At 38.9% G+C, this 21,948-nt stretch overlaps 1 protein-coding gene across 8 annotated transcripts in view; it reads right to left on the reverse strand.

The window, feature by feature from the left end:
• LOC134747862 (eukaryotic translation initiation factor 5) overlaps positions 1 to 21,948 on the reverse strand; it is a 45,607-nt gene that overhangs the window by 11,523 nt on the left and 12,136 nt on the right. For 2 of the 8 annotated variants that reach the window (XM_063682527.1, XM_063682529.1), the window contains exons 3-6: positions 7,346 to 7,454; positions 5,691 to 5,809; positions 4,909 to 5,119; positions 2,878 to 2,995 (exon numbers count right to left, since the gene is read on the reverse strand). In XM_063682527.1, coding sequence (XP_063538597.1) covers positions 2,878 to 2,995; positions 4,909 to 5,065 — 275 coding nt within the window. In that variant the 5' untranslated portion in view covers positions 5,066 to 5,119; positions 5,691 to 5,809; positions 7,346 to 7,454. Of the gene's footprint in view, positions 1 to 2,877; positions 2,996 to 4,908; positions 5,120 to 5,686; positions 5,810 to 7,345; positions 7,455 to 9,016; positions 9,148 to 21,948 lie in introns of those variants that run through there. The other 6 variants (XM_063682534.1, XM_063682533.1, XM_063682531.1 and 3 more) reach the window with 6 other exon arrangements.

Raw genomic sequence — 21,948 nt, forward strand, 5'->3', positions numbered from 1 at the left:
GCAATTTTGAACTTAGTGTGATACTGCAATATTCAGCTACTTTACTATACCTATAAGTACATATAAAAAAAACAGTAATAAACATTTTCAATTACAACATTTAAACATTAATATAATTTAACTCTGTTAACTAAAATTTTATAATTAATCAGTATTTAGTACAGCTAACAACATAAATAGGTGATTCTTTTTTACACAAACATCTTTAATTCAAAACATAACACAAAGACTTGGAAGAGGAAAACAATGTAGAAGTTGACTTATGTCATTTATATTTAATAATGATGCTAACTGTACTTATTGAGATCAGTAATAGTTACCTTTTATTACATATTTGAAATGTTAATTACCTAACATTGTATTAATTATATTTTTACCTGTAAAACTACGCTGGTTTTTCTCACTTTGGCTTGTTCTTGTAGAATACAAGAGCGGTAGATAATAAGCAAAGTAAAATTCTTCACTTTTTAAAATTGCTGCTTTAATAAAGTCTTCGTCTCTGTCTACTCTTACTATGCAACTACCTTTTGGTGAATATATAAAGAGATCACATATAGTCATACCAGTGACATACATTTGCACTTGGATTTGGGTATAATATAATTTGCTTCTTTTTAGTTCTGGTTCATCATTCACAAACTCCAAATATTGCACGTTACATTTTTTTATATCAAAATCTACAATAGGTTGGTTTTTACAAGATATAGGACATTTAACTTCTACTAACATTCTGACACATTCATCGCATACAACTACACCGTCTACACTAGTGCACAACCAAGGCTGATCTTTGCTAACAATCACTCCGAGTCTAATTACTCTGCAGGTTGTCAAAATTTGGTATTCTTCCAATGCATACTTTTCATTATTTTTACCATACTGAGTAGCTGAGCAATCAATTGGATTTGGAAATAAAATCTGTTGTGCTAGTCTCTCCACTGTTTTTGTTTTACGTACTTTTATGTTGTGTACATTAGTACTGGAAGAAATTCTTAGCTTCCTCGCCGAGTACCACTCTTCGCACATTGATTGTTCTATTGTGTCACTACATAATTTAAAAATGTCTTTATCTTCCAACACAACATTTGTTTCATAAAAGTTTTTTAATGTTTTTTCTATAACTAGACTAGAATCACTTTTGTATACTTCAAACTCTTTTCTAAAAATATTAAAGTTTTCAAGGCATGTCACACAATCTTCTCTTTGAATATTAATATCAGTCTGTTCTACTAAATTTTGGACAACTTTGCTAACGGAAATTTCAATATCTTCTGCACAATTTTTTGCAGCAGCTTCCAGTACACGTTTCAAGGCACAATCTTCCTTAAAATCTGAGACACCAAACTGAAAAGCCTCACACTTGTGTTTTTTTGATGTAGGATACATTTCGTGGAAGTATCTGCCTTTGGAATACTTTTCGTTCGTAAATTGTCGGACACTTGGCTTGCCCCATCTTTGTTCCTGGCTGGTTTTAGTGGAACTCTCTTCATGATTGATGTAGTAAATTAGTGCTGCAATGTGCTTGCATTTTCCACTTTTGTTATAAACACAATCGCATGTTACACTTGTAACATGACGATTGGTATTAAGAATTAAGGCTGTCTTGTACGCTGTCGCCGTCACAGAGGCTTGACGAACCACTCTGGCTTTGATCATGTAGCTCCTGTCGCCTTGCCGGATGTCTTGCACCTCCACTACGTGCCCAGCTAACACCAAATTTTTGCCCTTATTCATTGTTTCGGGCTGGAAGATAATTTCATGAGTAATGGCACGAAACCCTGTTTCCGTCACAAGCACGTTCATTTTTAACTGAAAACCACAATGCTAATGTAATTGGCAATACAACCACCGTCCAAATATGTCTAATTTACTGTAAAATCATTAGATTTCATTGAAATTATTACGATGTTTACTTACTTCTCGTTTGAAAATTTTGTGACAGATTATCCCAAAGTTGCGCCCGCTAGGCGGCGCTGTCGTCGTGCACGGTCCCAATAATTTAAAATTTAAAACTGACCGTCACACGGTAGATTTTAAAAACGTCCGTTATACGGTAAAATTTTAAAATATCCGTTACACAACCGTCCAATACAACAGAGGTCACCAATGATGTGGTGAACTAGCCTAAGGAGATAAGTGAAACAGCTAGTTCCACATTAATTATTATATTGTCAAATAGCGGCACACAAGAGTCACAAGCACAAAGAAAAGAAGTAAGTGTATAAAGCACAGCACAGTATAGTTGAAGAGAGAGTCAGAGGAAACACAGAAGATAGAAATAGCACATAAAGAGAGAGTACATAAAAACTAAAATTATAAGCGTATTCGGCGCGCACGCAAACCGAATATAATGCAAGCGAGTCGGCGCGTAAGCAATAACCGTTAGCTCGAGCGGCGCGAGCGCATGCGTCCAGCCTCGAGAGTAGTAAATTGCCGACTGGCAGGAATTTCCGAGCGCGCACGAATGCGCGATCGGGCCGCCGATCTACGGCGGAACTAACCGAGCGATAAGACAAGTACCTGTACGCCGCGCTCGCATCGCGCGAAACCGCAACGGTATTTGAATGTTATTACATTTATATTCTTTATAAAAATACTAATAATTGTCGCCACAGGGCCACCTAAATAGGCCCGAGCCACAGGTTGAGTATGGCTAGACCACTATTTTGAATCAAGAACAGAAATCAGATACATTTATTGTATTTTTTTTTTACTTCTTGTCCCAGATATTTACTTCTATATTTGCTACAGCTGGCTATTCATATTTTTTGGCAACCGTATTGTGATCTAATATAGCGCTACGATTTTTACAAAAACTCTGCTGGCTGAACCCACTGCACATTAAATACCGTTGTTATTCATATTAGAGGGACGTACCCGTCCAGCAGGTCCTGCAGCTTGGCCGAGTCGTGGGATCCGTTGACGATGAAGCGCTCGTTTTTGTAGTCGAACTGCGTCTGCGCGCCCAGCTCGCACCCGAAGTATTTTGTCGGGTCTGTAATAAAAAATAAAAAAAACTTGATGAATCTACAGCCTAATGAAAGATTCACGCGTCCTTGACACCGTCCACTGACGAGAATTTTCTTACCCCTTATCAAGGCAGAGGCGATTTAGAAATCACATGCGGCACTTAGTTCTTTCTATATTCAATGAGTAAGAGATTCGATTGTTATTTTTTTACCGTCAGCTGGTGAGGTCGAACTGCTTCATCACCAGAATAGTTCGCAAAATTTTGACTACTCTCGTTATAATTTTTTTTTTTTTTTTTTTTTTTTTTTATGTGATGTTCAGCAAACGAGCAGACGAGCCGCCTGATGGGAAGCAGTCATCGTCGCCCATGGACGTAAGCAACATCACAGGAGCCACTTAAGCATTGCCGACCCTTGAGAACCCTAAATACCCGCTTCTTGAAGAATCCCATGTCGTAGCACAAAGGAAATACCTCAGGAGGCAACTCATTCCACATTCTGCACGTTCTAGGAAGAAACGAGCGGGATGCCCGCTTATTCATGGTGTGCCATGTGTCTAAGAAGTGAGGATGAGCTTTGCTCCTTTGGCGGGAGGTGCGGTGATAGAAACGAGACGATGGCACCAGATCAAAAAGTTCTTCGGAACATTCCCCATTGTACAGACGGTAGAACATGCAAAGAGAGCCAACGTCTCTCCGAAGACTAAGAGGTTCTAAGCCGTCAGTAAGTTCGGAATTGCCGACAATACGAACTGCCCGACGTTGGATGGAGTCAAGGGGAAGGAGCTGGTATTGTGGAGCGCCAGACCAGAGATGAGAACAGTACTCCATATGGGGTCGAACCTGCGCTTTATATAACAAAAGTCGGTGACCCGGTGTGAAGTACTGTTTGGCTCTGTTAAGCACCCCAAGCTTTTTGGAGGCCAGTTTGGCTTTTTGTTCCAGATGACTACGAAACTGGACTTCGTTCGTAATGTCGACACCAAGTATCCCGATACTTTTAGCGGTGGTAAGGGGAATGCCCTGAAACTTTGGCGCCGTGACAAATGGGGTTTTTTTGGCGGAGAACGCGCAGACTTGTGTCTTACTGGGGTTGAACTGGACGAGGTTACGTCTACCCCATTCGGAGGCCTGTTCAAGGGACGTCTCGATCTCAGACACAAGTCGCATCCTGCACTCCGACACCTGCTCAGGGGGGGCGTTTGCACGACCTGTATAACAGCTATCGCCAGTGCTGTCGTCTGCATAGCAATGAATATTGTTAGTTAATAACATATCATTGATATGCAGAAGGAACAGGGTAGGCGATAGTACAGATCCTTGGGGTACTCCAGCGTTTATAGGCTTATAATCCGAGCATATTCCGTCAGTGACGACTGAAATGCTACGCCCAGATAGAAAGCTGGAGACCCATGTGCACAACCCCTTAGGAAGCCCGTACGAGGGAAGTTTGGAAAGAAGTGCCTTATGCCAAACCCTATCGAAGGCCTTTGCGATATCCAGGCTAACAGCCAGTGCCTCTCCCTTGCTCTCTATGGCGGTGGCCCATCGGTGAGTGAGGTAAACAAGAAGGTCTCCCGCGCCGCGACCACGGCGAAACCCGTATTGCCGGTCGCTAATTAGCTGGTGGTCGCTAATTACCGTCGAACCTACATCCCTCATGACTCATGACGATTACCCTGTGAGCCAACTTAACCTTTTGGACGCCAAAGACCGATTAATCCGTCAAAGACCACAGAGCAACATAGACCTACATGCACGTGGATAAAGTTTGACACTTCGATGACACTTTGACATTTCAGTTTTGATACTTCGATGACGTGGCGTCTTGATAGCTCGCCGGCCAAGAGCCTTGACGATCAAGGGCATGTTGATGATGACCTTGATGCCATGCCCTTGAACTAAGCATATTATAGTACAACGAGAGCAGTGAAACTCACATGTAGCTGGCCGGCCAAGAGCCTTGGCGACCTCGGGCATGTTGACGATGACGGTCTTGATGCCGTTACCCTTGCCCTCGACCTTGGCGCAGATACGCGGCATCTTGTAGCGGTAGAAGGCGTCGGCGACATTGCGGTTCACGTTAAGCGAACCCATGGTTGATGCTTATGAATACAACTAACTAACTAAACCGGGTTGTACCCACTGCTTCTGAAACGGACAAAAGTGCAAATCAGTGTTAATTTATGTTTAATTTTATTCAGTAACCCTAATCCGTTTGGAATCAACTATAAACTGAAAACACAAATTAAAATATTTTCATAGAAAATAATTTTAATGTTCTTAGAGTTTGGAATCAAACAAAAAATGTACCTAATTTCATTTCGGATTTTGAATTGAACGTTCATCACACAGTATTTTTCAATTACGTGCCGTTTGCTACTAACAATAAGGTTGGTCAGACTATAATTACGCAAACTTGCAATTCCATACAATACATCCCTATAATTTCTGTTAGATCTTGGAGTGTTTCCCCATTTATCTTGGCGTACTCTCTTGAAATCGTAGTAGTCACCAAAACAGGGGTCTGCAAACTTTTGAGAAGAGCCAATCGCAAGAAGTATCACCAGTTTTTGCTGTATTTCAGTGTTATAAGAACAAGTGTTAGCTTTGGGTGGCTTGAAGAGCCGTAATTGTGCAGCGAGCTACGATTTACCGACATCTGACCTAAATTTAAAGCAAGTTTAAAAATGGATTGTGATTGGATGTGAATGTGACGTACCTTGTTCCGGGCTGGGAGTGCTAGCGGGGCATGTGGCGTGGTGCGCGACAGCGGGCTGCAGTCACGTCTGCCGCAGCGGCAGCAGCTTCCGATGGCGGTTACTGCAAAATTTTGATTTTCTGAAACAGAACACGCACCAACGGTGCTTCCAACGGCTACTGGACGGCCGGCGACCGGGCGAAGGTCGGGGTGTGGCGTCTGAGACGATATGACAATGGATCAATGACAAACGAGTCTTTGACGAGCTTTTGTCTGGACATTTAATTTACCCTTTTAGTTATTGGGGTAATGGGGTTACCTATACTTAGATAAGCATCAGCCATCATTATTACGTACAGATAATTTAAAAACATACTTTGGCAGTTTCAACATGCTCCAGTAATATAACCTTCCTTCTTCATCATCAGACCTTACGTTATTTCATTGTTTCATTGATGCACGAAAATCTCAGTTCAGCAGAGAAAATGGCTGTTTTATTCTGCAGAACATGGGGTATAATTCGTTTACGTCTATTACTTATTTGGTATTATTCTGTATTCGGCACTCGTTCTTTATTCGTCTTGTTCGCTTTTTTTACTTTAGTCAAAATGTTTTATTCGTTTTTCGTCACGGGTTTGCTTGGTCTCATTCGCTGATGATACCAAATTTGGATCCATACAAACACAAAAATAAAATTAATCATGCATGCACAAGAACATTGTACAGAATGAATTTTTGAAATAACGAAAAAAAATCAAGAATAACTATTTTACAGCGCACAATTATCTCCCATTCCAAGGTTGACCCCTTTTTTGGGCTTATTTTGTCTGGGCCGTAATCTAGAATGCCTATCTATAGCGCTGTAGTTAACGCATTAAATTACCTCTCATGTAAAATTGAAGCTTGCGGCAGACGCGGTCGCAGGGTGAGACCTAGCCGGTAAAAGTATTGCGGGCTGGTATTCTGTGCAATGAATATTTAATTCTCTAAACGCAAAACGTCGTCTTTGAGGCGGACGAGAATGGCCTTGTGTTGATTCTTTCCAAAGGCGAGTGAGGAGCTTCACTATTGCCTTAGACGTCAAAAGGTACTCTAGCCCTTACCATGGCAGAGGCGATTTAGCGACTAAGGGTCGGTTGCACCAAACTGTTTGTTATCGTTTAAGAGTTCGCAAAATTTTATTGTATGGAAAGTTTCATAGTAAACCGCCGCGGCGCGCCAGGAGACATTGATCAGTCTGTCAAGTGCGGATGATGCAACTGGCACTAAATGTGTCACTTCTAACATGTATTGTGTTCTATACTTATTCATTGATTAAGACTGACAATTGATTGCCATTTTTGAACTTTCAGTCCGATTGAGGGTAAGCTTTATTGGATGTTCCTAATTTTCCGCCAAAACGTATATGGCTTACGCTTTATACAACAAAAGGAAGTCTAGTTGAGTTAGTTGGATGATAGCTCCAACACCCATGGCTCTACCAACCTCTTCGACGTTCATTCGACCTGAAACTGTGAGCTGCGCATAGAGACTGTCTTGCGTTTTGTCGCAACCAATTTCTGTCATTTTTTAGTTCGATAGACAGTGATGGCTAGAACCGACCACAGCAATCTCGCACTATTTTGCTGTCACTGTCGCGCTACAGACACAGGTGCGACGTCGGACAGTAACTGTACCTGCGAGCAGTAGTGCTAAGTGTTGTGTGAGTCATGCACGCTCGACGGCAGCCGGCCGCTCTCCTCGTCGCGCCGCACCGACCGCTCTCCTCGCACTGTACTGATGTCTCTGTAACAAATGCAAGACAAACATTAAGCATAACTTCAGAAAACTCAAATAATGAATTGGAACTTGAAAATTTCTGCTTCATATCACAATAACTAAAAATAGTGGTGGTGACCTACGGAGAAGCACACTTAAGAGGCCGCTCATGACAACGCCAATTGTAAATCCCTGCTGATAGTTCTATATTTCAGATAAGAGATAGCGAGAAATCATCGTTGAGCTCACCGCAAAGCATTCGTGATATACGTGTCGCTTCACACTGTCCGATATGTTGCCGCAAAGTTTAGGCGATATACTATAGTGGAAAATTTCTTGACAGTAATAAAATTAGAGACATAGGTATCTCATTTTATTTAGTTATTAGAGTATGGTAGATACTGTAGAGTGACGCGACCTAGGTGAAAACAGTGTTGAAATTTACGATGATTACAGACAGATAAATTCAGCAGAAATATTGTTGGCAGAATAAGCCGAATAAAATAGTTTGGAACGTTTTTGACTCTCCTTACAAGGTACAAAGACAAACGATACATACATATAAGCTATAAACAATCATTTTAATATCATTCGTTGACCCCTAATCATCATCTTGCAGCTTGTTTGTGACATGACATGACAGTCATCGGGTCACTGCATCCATCCTTTGTATGTACTTACGAGATTACGTTATCTATCTACGTTCTAGTTTATTTTACCGTGCGAGTTATAATTATTATAACATATATCATGAGTCATGACTATCCGTTGTAAACCGCTGATAAACCACAAAATATAATTTATTCAAAATAATATCTAACACTAGCGACCCGCCCCGGCTTCGCACGGGTTACACAAAACCTTAACAAATTATACACCTAAACCTTCCTCAAGAATCACTCTATTGATAGGTGTAAACGGTATGAAAATCCGTTCTGTGGTTTTTGAGTTTATCACGAACATACAAACACACAAACAGACAGACACGGCGGGGGACTTTGTTTTATAAGGTGTGGTGATTGGTTATGTGATATCCCTACTAATATAATGAATGAATGAAAGTTTCTTATTGTATTTTTATTAGCTTCATAATGAGTCTCGTCGTTATTTATATATATTATATATAGTATATATGTATATTATATTTGTATATATGTGATTATATGTAATTTTTATTTTATTTTTGTTGTTGTATTTGTAGCACCGCCCACAATCTCTCTGCTTAGCCTTAAGGTTGACTGGTAGAGAATGCCTTATGGCATTAAGTCCGCCTTTTGTACTGTAAGGTTTTTTCTTTTGTGCAATAAAGATTAAATAAATAAACAAATAATATTATAAATTCAAAAGTATCTGTTTGCATTCTTGTCAGTTATGGAAATTGCTTATAATTAACACAAAAATGCTATACCATAAAATCAGGATTAAAAGAGTTCTTGTTTCCCTGGACAACTAACCGTAACCATGGCAACGAGTGATACTAAAAAATATGATAAATCCAGATAAACAATTGGTGGGCCACTACGTAAACGTTGACGCAAGCAAAAATCTGCACAAAGCCAGTAAGTAGGTGTAAGCAAATGTTGACAGACCTGATAATGAATAGAGCTTCCATATAATCTGATAATGTCACTACTGACGTCAACACGGCGAAAGTTATCAAGGTTCGGATTACAACCAAATACTAGTCTCCGTAAGCTAACAATTCATATAAATAAGTGTAGGTTGATTTATTAGCTACCGGAGGCTATACAGTACCGGCTTTATCACATTCATGTAGAATATGTAGATCATCTGAAACCATTAACGGCCAGATTTCACAACAAGTTTAAATCCAGGAAGGATTAAAAAAGCAGTTTAAAAAACGACACAAAGGTTAGTATAGCCGTACTTGTGAGTAGCAAGTGGTTGTTTAAATTAAAAAGTGTTGTCAAACGTCGCTATCGCGCGGCAGCCTTGGTGGGAGGCTCGTGATTGGACGGCGCGCTGTTTAGACTTTAAAGGTATGCGTTTTGATACGCAGGAAATTCACGCGTTTTATGGCGATGCGAGAGTTGGTCCAACTCCAACTGTGGCGCAACTAGTAACTTGCCGTTAGGTTAGTACTTGTATAGTCATCAAAAATGTGGGCAATTTTTATTTTAGGAAAGTTTTTAATTCATCGCAAGCTGTTTCGATCTTTACAAAAGAAAAAATTTCATAAGATTTCCACCGTCCATTCCATTACCGTCTATGACTTCTATTGTGTAAGTACTACTATTAATGTATAATTAAGTGAATAATTAAAAATTGATTAATTTTGTCCTTCGCTGCCTGAAACACAGGAACTCCTAGTTCAGGCATTCGTAAACCACTTTCCTCTACTAACAACTCTTAGTCTTTAAGATGAACCTCTGTACAATACTTTTTTCAATAAATTATTTGTATTTGTATTTGTATGAAAAATGCCTTGATTCTGAATATAAATAAATAACAAAAAAAAAAACAAATTAAAAAGAAAAGCGGCGTTGACGACTTTCTTTAACACAGTCTTGTATATTAAGGGTGTTTATAAACATCTAAACAAGCACTCTATAGCCTTGACAAGACAAGGTCGTGTTTAGGTACCTATTACATACAGAAAATAAGCACTGTATCATTGTTATGAATCTACATTACGGTGTTTACATGCCACGCGTGTCAGCTGAACAAATACTACAGCCACGGAGTAGGATGGAGATGGCAAGTGGGCGTTCCCGTCTATCCGACAGTTAGTAGCGACCGACTCACTTTATGCACAGACTATGCTCAGTTGTTGTGTAAACTTCATGCTCGAATGACATTCACGTCGTACGTACGCTCGTCTAACAAAAATTGATAATTAAATTTAAAATGCCGTATTGTGCAGTATAAAGCTGCAGAAATCACAGCGGTTTAAAAAATCTTTCACGTGGAGGTATTTCCTATCACCGGTGGTTATTTATTTAAATATAATACGAAAAATCTGTTTATTTTGCATTATTTACGAATGTTCGTTAAGTAAATCTATATTTTATCAGTTAGAACTTAGAGTTCACAATCCTTTGTCACTATTCTTTACGTTTATCTGGAATATTCGCTATCCTAAATGTCAAATAACTTCGCTACTCAGATGCTGCGCAATGTCGATATTTATATCGATAAAGTTAAAGTTACGATATTTCAAGTTTGATGTTTGGTTCGGTAATAAATTATTATTTTAGACACGTTTCTAATTATTATTTGGGATAATCAATGTCTTAGTAAATCTGGCAGCTCTGGTCATCAAGCACTAAGTTAAGTCAGGGTCATTTCATGGCAACCTTTCCAACCTTCGTATTCCTTTACATACGTTTTTGTTTTTTACACCCATCATATTTTCATCGTTAATATAATTAGACTAGGTACTTAATGCACTTATGCGTACAATGCATGCAATGTGCCATGAATAAACGTTTTATATTTTCTATTTATTTATTATTAATAATTGTAGGTTACCACAAGATGCCGATATTAAAAATAAATGAATCAATGCTACTGGGCAAGAAAATTAGTTTCCGCAAAAATATAGCACCATTTGCTAGGAGCATTTCTTAGAGAAAGATTTCTGGGGATAAAATTGCCATACATCTCATCTAGCGTCCACACGCCTAAAACTTAGTTACTAATTTAGTAATTATTAGTGACATTCGGGCTCACTAAATTAATAAAAAGTGTTCCGTACCACGCAAACTAGCGTCAAATATTGGAATTTTTCGGCCCCCCTTTCTGATTTGATAGGTCACAATCTTACAATCAAATCAAGTGGGATCGATGAGCCAGTTTCATGTATGCTTTCACACCATACAATTAATTTGACAATTTAATCAGGTTGTTCCGTCTAGATTGGCCTTAAATGCTGCTACAAGTAAATATATTGTTAAAGACGAATACTTACCTATGTAAATAATTGCAGATTTGTGATTACAAAATAACAGCAATACCGAGTTAATAGACCTTTAAAGAACTATGATTTTATCTGTTTGACTTTAAGATATATTTAATATTCACATTAACAACCTAGTTGGTCAATTAATAAGAAACAAATTTCTAGTTAGATATTTGTTGTACTTTACTACATATTATTTTTCATACAATCACGATTATCACTACCTATATTATAATCATAAATAAAGTATCATCTAAATGTGTTAAAACATACGGTAATGAAATATCAATACCTAACTGAACACACAAATATCGATAAAACACTCCGATTACACTGTCCCCTCCCTATATCGTCGAATGGAAAGAAGTTCCAACGGTTAGCTACTCGCAGGCGTGTAGAGATCTCGAAAATACCAGTGTAACGTGACCGTGAGATCCGTAACAAACCATGCGTAATTAGACCTTACTTATACTGGTTTTTTAGCCCTTTTCTCGCCTGTAATAAGTAAGTGATTTTAAAATTATATAAAATAACGCCATCTGGTGTTGAGTAGTTGTATTAGGTGAACGTTGAGCGAGCTTTTGTGAGATGAATGAGATAATGAAAGAGTCGTATGTCATATAGCTTTGACATTATATTTTAAACCGTCACTCATGTAGCCTACAGTTGATATTCGTTCGAGAAATGTCCACCGGTAATAACCTTTTGGTATGGAAAGTTGCTACGAATCAGAGCAATTTTGTAAGTGTGTGACGTATTTTAACGTGGCTATGAATGTGTGAGTTTAGCGACACTGGTTTTCATACTAAATAGGAGTCATTTCACATCCACTAGTTTATTAATTCGTGACTACAGCAGAGAAATTATAATGTATGCCATTGTAGGTGGCTCGTAACACGGAAAGTTAATTGCAGGTGACAAAACAGACACAGGAGAGATGCGTGAATATGTTACGTCATGGGTCACGTGGTGAACATGAAAAGAAAATACTAGGTAATTTCAATGTGTTTGCGTAGATAATTCAGCTATTTCTTATTTAACCTTCTGCTGCTTTAAAATAATTTTTTGAGTGTATAGTTTGAAAAAATCGGAGCTGAGACAGTTTTAGAGTATATTATTCGTACGAATATCGGCTCTACAGTCAAGGCCAAAGATTACGAGTATCTAATTCTAATGTAATCAAGTTTAACTTGCTTTTGAGGGGTTTCAGGAGTAAAGGGCATTCATAATAGATATTCAGGTTCCTAGTTTCATCTCGTGATTATAAGGTTAGACTCAGGTAGTAGTCGCTTTCGTCATAGAGTAACTTATACTAGAGCGGTACTGTCATAGTAAATTTTGTAACCCCAGTAAATTCACTGCCATCTGTCGACACACTTTAAAACTAAAAATAAATATTTATAAAAATACGATAAAATGTATTTAAATATGGATAAATGATTTACTTATTTGCATTAATTATTTTTATGATTTTGACCCATGTTTTTTCACTGATATGCGTTAAAATTGTTAAATAACAAACGAAACCGTCAACGCCATCTATACGACAGTAAGCCAAAGCTAGTAGCGCCCTCTGAACGAGAATCAAATTTTCTTGATTTTCGAGGCACGTTTTTTCCATCTTTGCTTTCGTAAACAATTTTTTACGATAAGGTTGTCAAAGCGGACCCCGAGCTCCTTTAGAAAGCGCTAAGATATCTATGACTGACACTTGCATGATTGTTGACCAATCTACGTTAAATACTTATCTCTTTTACGTTAACAGGGACACGAAAAAACACAACTCGTGTTAGGCACGTTTGTCAATCCCATCTTTCAACGGCTCTATTTTGGACGGAGCAAAGCAAAGAGCCGAGCGCAGTCCAATTAGCTGGAGCAACCAAGCAGCCGCACTGCGGCGCACAGGCAGTACATTCTTGTTGGTCGCACGAGACGACTGTTAGGCAAACCAGTGTATTTTGTAACGGCCTTGGTAAGAGTAAGTCTAAAAGGACTAGTACGAAGCCTCAAAAAATCAACTCTTACAACTTACACTCTTACAGGTGTTGAGTCTCGTAGAGCTGAAATAAGTACTCCTTCTAATTTGGAATGTTAAACGCCACTTGCACTAACCCGGGGTTAACCGCTTAAACCGTCAACCCAGTGTCAAAACTCAAATTGTACTGGTAACCATGGTAACTGCAAAATTTCACCGAATAACCCCGGATTAGTGAATGGTGCAAGTGGCCCTAAGACACGAAGTATAATGTAAAGTTAAACCTTATACTGACTCGGTGAGCCTTTGATTCACCCGAGCTCGGTTTGCGATTAGAACGACATCCCAAGATAGAACAAAGTGAAACACCGCTCAATGGATGCGGGGAACCCGCTAATGAAGGTATTCACGGTTTCTACGGGAAAAATACTTTTATTACTTCTTAATTACACATCACAGGAACTAAATGGTAGCATACGCAGTTTCAAAACGTTGGTTTCTAGTTTCTAATAGTATCTTTGAATTTTGGTTTCAGAAATAAGCCGCAAGTTTCTTTATGGCCAGGTGCGATGTGTGTGTGTGTGTGTGTGTGTGTGTGTGTGTGTGTGTGTGTTCAAAATCGTGAAAAAACTATAAGCCAAATTTGCAGGGGCAAAATAGTGAATGTTCCATGAGCCCTTCATATATATTATTTGACATCTGTTAACTGATTAGTGTCCCATAGCGGCCAGGCGGCTGGCGGGCGCCATTGTCGAAACCCATAGGTATGCAACAAAGTATTGTTCATAATTTTACTTTAACAATCTGACCAACACTTCAACAATCTGACAACACAAACATGAAACATTGCAAGTTAAACAATGAGTAGGTACAAAAACTTTGGATGATATTTTATGCGAGTTGAATTGGCATCAAAGATCTGGTTATACCTGCAGATCTGATATATCTGCAGATTCTAAGCTGACCGCCACATCCAGGTCCAGGTCCCAAAATGTATCAAAGATATTTTGATACCATAATAGTTGCACCACATGGTCCGTGCACGCGTGTCCGATGACAGTCTCGATACCGTCGCCGGACTTGTCTGCGCTGATGCGACAGAAGGAAGGTAACATGATGTTTGAAATTATGCATAAGCAGCAAGAAACAGTTGCAACCTCACCCGAATAGTGTAGGTATCTATTGACGATGCCAGTCACAAGCAAATAATAATCTGATTCACAACAGAACCTAATGTACTCTCCATTAAGCCGTAATGGATTGACATAATCGATAATCCATTTGCAAATCCCGTCTTAGGTTTCCATCCATCAGGAATAGATGTAGGTGGGTAGCTAGGTAGTTTATATTGTGCATTGTAAAAGATTTCTGGTAAGCGACCAGAAATCTTTCTTCAATCAGGTTTACTATTTATGTCCGGAAGAACATTTTGTGTATGTTTATAACAAGATGTCTGCCTGTCTTTAAAGTGATATGTGACATTCATAGAGTAATATTACTCGCATGTTCTGCCCATGTCAAAGATCCACAAGACGTCCCACTGGGATATGCCCCTTAAATAAAACATGTAGCAAGTATTCGCCCCGCGTAAGCTCGCTGCTCGATATGACTCGTCTCTTTGAGCATAAATCGTATAATGCTTAGTAAAAAAGTCACGTAACAAACGTGATAAATAACTTTGATAACATTTTTATGTTTTACATGTGAAGAGAATAAATTAAGCGTCTCATTTTACAAATCGGATCGCATAGACTATTGAAAAAGCTTTAATTATTTAACGGCCAAAAAAAGCAATTCAGTCTCATTGACAATACAGTCTCACAAATCTGCATAAGAAAAGATACAAAAGTCGATGTTATAGGATGCCATTTCTGCCTTACAACACGGCGACACGACAAACAGTGGCATGGATAATGAAAGAGCCTAACAATTAATGTTTAAAAAATTAGAACATTCAAGAATCAAAGCGCAACCCCTATTTGACACTAAGACCTACAATTACAATATGTTATGATATTTTTTATTATAGTACATTTTTAGCGTTTCCACGCATCATGTTTCCGATATTTCCTGCCAATTCGACACATGATCAGTAATCGAGCGCCGCTGAAGACGGTCGCTTTGTGTGCTGTCCGGAAGCTAACACTAACAACACACACACTACTGATCATTGGTATGCCTTAAGTCGGTGGAATAAGGTGCAGAAATAGGCGGTTGACAGGTAATATCGATGTTTTGACACCCGCCGGATACTGATACCGAGTTCGCGACATGAAACTCATCACCATCGCTATTGTCGATGCACACCGAGCGCGGGCGGACCGGCGTAATGCGACCCGTGAGCCCGTGACATGCGGCATCAGAGACACCGTCTATTTTATGAATAGAATAGAATAGTTTTTATTCGTAAACACACACACAATAGACATACATTTAAAGAACATAGTGAAAATAAAGTGTCACGAAATGGCCCCATCTCAGCATGCTGCTGGCGACTTCCAGTCCGTTTCGTTCTCCATTTAGAAAAAAGAGAGGCAGATCAATCTTCGAATTTTGATGCTTGCCTTGATTGAAAACATGCCTTATTTTCTATTTATTTTCAGTTGTATATCGGGGTCACCTACCCTTCATACCACAGCTGTATAATTTTAATACAAAATTTAAACAGAAGTAGATTTTGCAGAGTAATTGTCATAAAAAGTAAATTCCCGCGCCATTGCCATTTCTTTCTTCCTTTGTCCCCTTCTTCTACTTTTGTTTTTTTTTTGTTCCTGGCTTTACGCCCCCTCTCATATTCATATTTGTATATTCATAATAATTCGTATTACATGTCGTTTTCATAATTACATTAAAAATTAAATAAATAAAAAATAACAATTAAAATAAAATTAGCGTTATAAATACAATAATTACATTCAAAATAAAAAAATAAATAATTTACAATTAACTTACAATTAGCGTTATCAATATACATGTCAAATAAAAGTATACCTACAATAACATTAGGTAATAACTATTTAATAAAATCTGCAAAACTATAGAAAGTGTGCTCGATAAGCCACCGTTTTAGCCTGGATTTAAAACTGTTTAGTGACGGCGCTTCTGTCACGTGTGGTGGCAGACGGTTGTAAACCGCCGGTCCCATTATATGTGACAGTTTTGCGGATTTCGCCAATTTATGCCTGACGCTCACGAGTTTTTGGACGTTTCGTAGGTTTCGCCCATGGATATCCGCTCCACTTGAGTATTCAATCATGCGTCATTGCGTGAGTAAGTTGCTTAAAAACAGTACTGAGCGGCCGGCAAACGGCCGTCAATCTGCTGTCGCGGGGCGAGGTCATTCGAATCGGGGCGGGGCGGTGCGGTGCGTGGCCGTTCTGTATGATAATACTATTACTTATTCTGTGACGATAGGACGTATATGTTAGAGCATCTCTTCTATAATAATGAATAATATCAAATTGCTTACTAGGATAACGTCGTAAGCATCTTGCCGGTCGTATTAAAATTGACAGAGGGCGGGCGGGAGCACTTAGCCGAGGCTTGCGCTTAAGTGGTGGACAAATCCGGTTTATGCCCAGTATTGTATCGCATGAGACGAAAACTTAGACAAACCAGTGAACTGTGATCTTTGCGAACAAATTTTGTAAAACCAGTCCAGTAAATTTATTGAAATACGGTAAAAAGTGCATACACATTTATACATTTATATGTAATGAGACTAATGAGAAAGATTTCATATACCGGTTTGTTGAAGTTTTCGAATAACTTATGAGCTTCAGCAATAAGGCTACGGATGAAAGTATGTAACAAGTTAAACAACAAGATAATTTTATCGGTTGACAACTCGTGTTAATTAAGGGTTTAAGGTAAATTTAACTTTGATCCGTTTGACTAAGCAGGTTATTATGAAACTTCTAGATTATAACATCCACAATCCGAATAAGACTAAGTGGAGGCCTATAGACCAAACCTTTAACTAGGTCCCTGCCCTGCAGTGGCATGTATACAGTACCGGTGATGGCGATGAGAGAACGTGTCAACGACCAGTCGACCAAATTGCCAAGTCGGTCAACACCGCTATGTATGACTTCCAGTCAAGGCCGGTTGCATTAGTAGCTGATTACTTATTATGCTGGGGCCACACTCACGGGAAACGCGTTAATTCGACTTTTTTTTATACGGCCACACTGGGATTATAACGATAATCAACGGCGTTTCCCGCCGTTTCCCGTTAGTGTGGCCCCGGTATTACCGTTGTCACGGACGAAATTTATTCACATTTTTACATGAAATTTTGATATCCTTAGAATAGGACGAAAAGCATTGGGGCTAAGCGAGGTTTAGACTAGCAAGACCTTGCATGCAATTTACATTGCCTACTACTAAGTTAAACTGCATTCAAAAGTTTATTAGATACCGCAACTTAATGAAAATTGCATGCTGTCTAGCTAGTCTAAACCTCGCTTTAGGTTAGGCCGTCATTCTTCGCCTTTATTTATACAAGACCCTTGTCACCAAATTTTCTGCCTGTATGACGTTAACATGTTAAAAGAAGACTATGTTAATTCAAAAAGTGCTTGACTTTTTTTGTATAGGTACATAATAAAAGATAACCGATCACTTATTTGATATTTCACTACATGCAATAAGTCGATCTTCGAAGTTTATATAAGAAGTAATGACGTAAACATTTGACAACAACAAAACCGAAATGCGAAAGCATTAGGACAGACGAAACCATTCAACTGTCTTGAAGAGACACGGTCAAGTAACAAACAATAGAAAACGTTTGTAAAGCCCAGTAAGCAAAACCGCAATCCTTTTACTGGAAAAGGGGATATTCATAACCGAACAATGGACACTTGAAATGATTCTTGAAGCCTCTGGGGCCTGGAAGGACTCAGGCTAATTCCAAATGGTAACCGAATTTTCGCTTGGAAGTTGGAACAAACCAATCTATTTATGATCTCTGAATACGCACAACAGGTGTAACAGATTAGGAGACTCTATATTTTTCTCCAATTATACTTTACCAAATCAAATAGTTTCCAGTAAATATGTATTATATTGACGCTACTAGACTTATTTTGACACCGGGATATAGACCGTGATTACCTTTCATAAACAATACAAAAGGTAATCACGGTCTATATCCCGGTCAATATAAGTCTAGTGAAACTAACCGTGAATCATTCAAAACTCCCATTGACGCCACGTCAGTACGTAGCGACAGTAAGGACAGGTAAGAGCGTAAGGACGACAGTTCCTTACTTATTGACCGGAGATGTACAGAAAATTGGCTTTACATGTACCAAGTCTTAATCTTGTAAAACGTATCTAACACAGCTCCAGGACGCCTATTTAGGCCAACAGTACCTAAGAACTATCATAAATAACCTCGAATTAGTACCCCATTTTATAAAGCTACGAGTTTACAGATGTAAAACAGCGAGTGACACGCGCTTGACCAATATCGAGGGGCATTTTCGTTAGTGCTGCCGCTTTGACTTGTAAACAAGTAAATTTTAGCTTTATAAAATGAGACCTAGGTCCCAGTTACATTGGCTAGGTCGAGTATGCAGTAGAAAGCCTGTAAAACGGAACATAGCGCTAGGACGCCTAAGGCCCAGTGCGGGGAGCATGCGCGGTGGGAACTATCGATTGACGCTGTACTCTACTCCGCCGCAGACTTTAAAAAAAATAACGTCCTCGTAAACGACACTTGACTTGACCTATATCTAGTTACAACAGGAAAACTTTACTGTATGAAGAAATTACGAGATTCACGTGGTAAAAGTTAATGTAAATTAACAAAGGGGGCAATGTTCAGTCAAAATTGTTACGAGTGCGATAAAACTATTTCACAAGTTTTACAAGACCGTTATTTATAGCAAGTAAACTAATAAACTAGCGTCTAGCACACACGACTATGACCTTTATTGGCCATAGCCAAGTCGTGCTAAACGCAGCAAGATGTGCTAAACATTCTGAAATAATGACTTAGTTGTTTCTTTATATTTAAACATAATTATTTATCAGTCAATTTATACAGTCACAAATACTAAGCGGAACACACAAGAGCAGCTAAAACACTTCTCTAGAATACCAAAAAAAATGGTGTCTGTTTAAGTCGGGGGTAAAACCAGACCAGTGCCTTTATTTCAATAAAACGGTTTCAAGAGAAACAAACCGTGCGGTTTCTTGAATACCCCTCGAAATTTTTTAATTAAAATTCACCGAAACGGAATAAACCGTAACAAAAGTTCCAAGACTTCCAAGCCCTGGAAATACAGAGGGCGCATTTACACTCGACTACCTTTGGACTGTTAACTGATGGCACGAGTTTCGAAAACTAATGAGATGCAATAATGATGGACGCTCCGTTCTTAATTTAAATATCATACAGCTATAAATACCTAGTCGGCTCATAAGTTCTGTCACTGGCCTTTAAAATTTAAATTTGGAACTCCTAAAACAAAAACCGTTCTGCATTTGAATTTCGAATCTTTATTAAATATTTGAGTAGTATAATTTTGCAATTTTCTGTTTTCTTCAACATGGAGTGGACGCTTAAAGATAGCCGTACCGCAATAATTGCACTATATCGTTGTGGTCACTCGCCGACTAAAATTTTTAAGCTACTTGAAAATTTAAAATTCTCTCTAAGATTTGTGTATCGTACCATAGAAAGATACAGTGAGGTCTCTAGTTTAAATGACAAGAAAAGAAGCGGTCGTCCGCGTACAGCTAGGACTCCAGCGGTTGTACAAGCAATTAGGGCACGCATTGCCAGAAATCCCGCTAGGAAACAAAAAGTTATGGCCCTCCAGATGGGTTTGAGCAAAAACACGGTGAAAAGAGTGCTTAATCAAGACCTGAGACTTCGTGCTTATAAACGAAAAACTGGCCATCTTCTCAATGGTCGGCTTAAAGCTTTAAGGCTTAAAAGATCTAAAGCTTTATTGAAGAAGTACGCTAAAAATAAGCACCGTTGTATACTGTTTTCGGACGAGAAAATTTTTGACATAGAAGAAAACTGTAATAAACAAAATGATAGTGTACGCTCGCAATAGTAAAGAAGCGTCTAATAGCATTCCCCGTATTCAAAGAGGTCATTACCCTTCATCTGTGATGGTTTGGCTGGGAGTTTCTTATGCGGGCGTCACTAGTATGCATTTTTGTGAGAAAGGAGTAAAAACTAGTGCCAAAGTGTACCAAGACACGGTGTTGACTAATATTGTGAAACCACTATCCCATACGATGTTTCTAAACCAGCATTGGGTTTTCCAGCAGGACTCTGCTCCAGCCCATAAGGCAAAGTCTACACAAGCCTGGCTCGCCTCCAATAAAATCGACTTTATACGGCATGAAGATTGGCCCTCCTCTAGCCCAGATCTTAATCCTTTAGACTATAAAATATGGCAGTATTTAGAGGAAAAGGTGTGCTCAAAACCTCATGCAAATCTAGACTCGCTGAAAAAATCTCTTGCTACGGCAGTGGCCAATATCGACATGAAAGTGGTGCGTGAATCCATTGACGACTGGCCACGAAGACTTCAAGCCTGTGTAGATAATTATGGCGGTCATTTTGAATAAATTTTATACATTTAGATTCTCTAGTTTATAAGCTTTCAAACGCTGTACAAATTATACGGAATAAACTTAAACTTTTGATTTTATTTGATACTATGTATATGACAGAACTTATGAGCCGACTAGGTAGAATGATTGCATAAACATTTATGTCCATCATTGCTGGTGTCGTTGCCCTAATGCTAAAGCTTGTTTTTATATCGCTGATGACATTGACAGTGCAATTGCTCCAATTTGGTCATTCAAAAATTCGGCAAGCTGCCGCAACAGTAAAAGCTTTAGGAGAATAGAGCATAAGGAACATCCGAGCAATTGGCGGAACAATCATTGGTTTTCTGCTCTATTTCTCTCGAGGGATAAATGCAAGCAATTTCCACATTATTTATAATCGATACCACCCACAATATATAGGGTGAGCTCGCACTGGCATGTGCTTTGTCAAGGGGTCGAAGTCAGTAAAACCTGGGATTTATGTCCTGGGACGGGACCTGAGAATATTACGGTCGACAGTTATACGATATTTGTGCCGTTTTCAATCTCTATCAAGTTATTACTGCGCTCGAATCGAATATCGAATGTGCCATGTTAGGTTAATCCCCCAGGTCACCAATTTGTTAAACCTGGTAAACACCTATGTTTTTTCCCAGTAGCTACCAGTGCTTTTCCAGTATTCATAAATCCTATTGCAAATCCACCGGTGGTCAGTTATAATTTATTATTAACCCTAAATTAATTTTACTTACAGTAGCTGGAAATTTTTACTACTGGTACTGAATTCGCAGGTAGCAGGGAGAAATAGTGAAAATAACCGTGTTGGTGCCATGTGCTAGTTATATGTGCTATATATAAGCTTGAATTTGTTCCGCATGTGGCTGACGTATCGCGTTTACTTGGGAGCGCTATTTACACTGTTATTTAAGTGTCAGTAGCACGCAAGAATACTTAAATTAAGCAGAACACGATTCAACGCAAGGTTTCTCTTCCTTTTTTACGCATGATATATGTCATGTCCCCCTTTAAACATGATT

Source organism: Cydia strobilella, chromosome 15 (assembly GCF_947568885.1).
Source record: "Cydia strobilella chromosome 15, ilCydStro3.1, whole genome shotgun sequence".
Classification (NCBI taxonomy): Eukaryota; Metazoa; Arthropoda; class Insecta; order Lepidoptera; family Tortricidae; genus Cydia; species Cydia strobilella.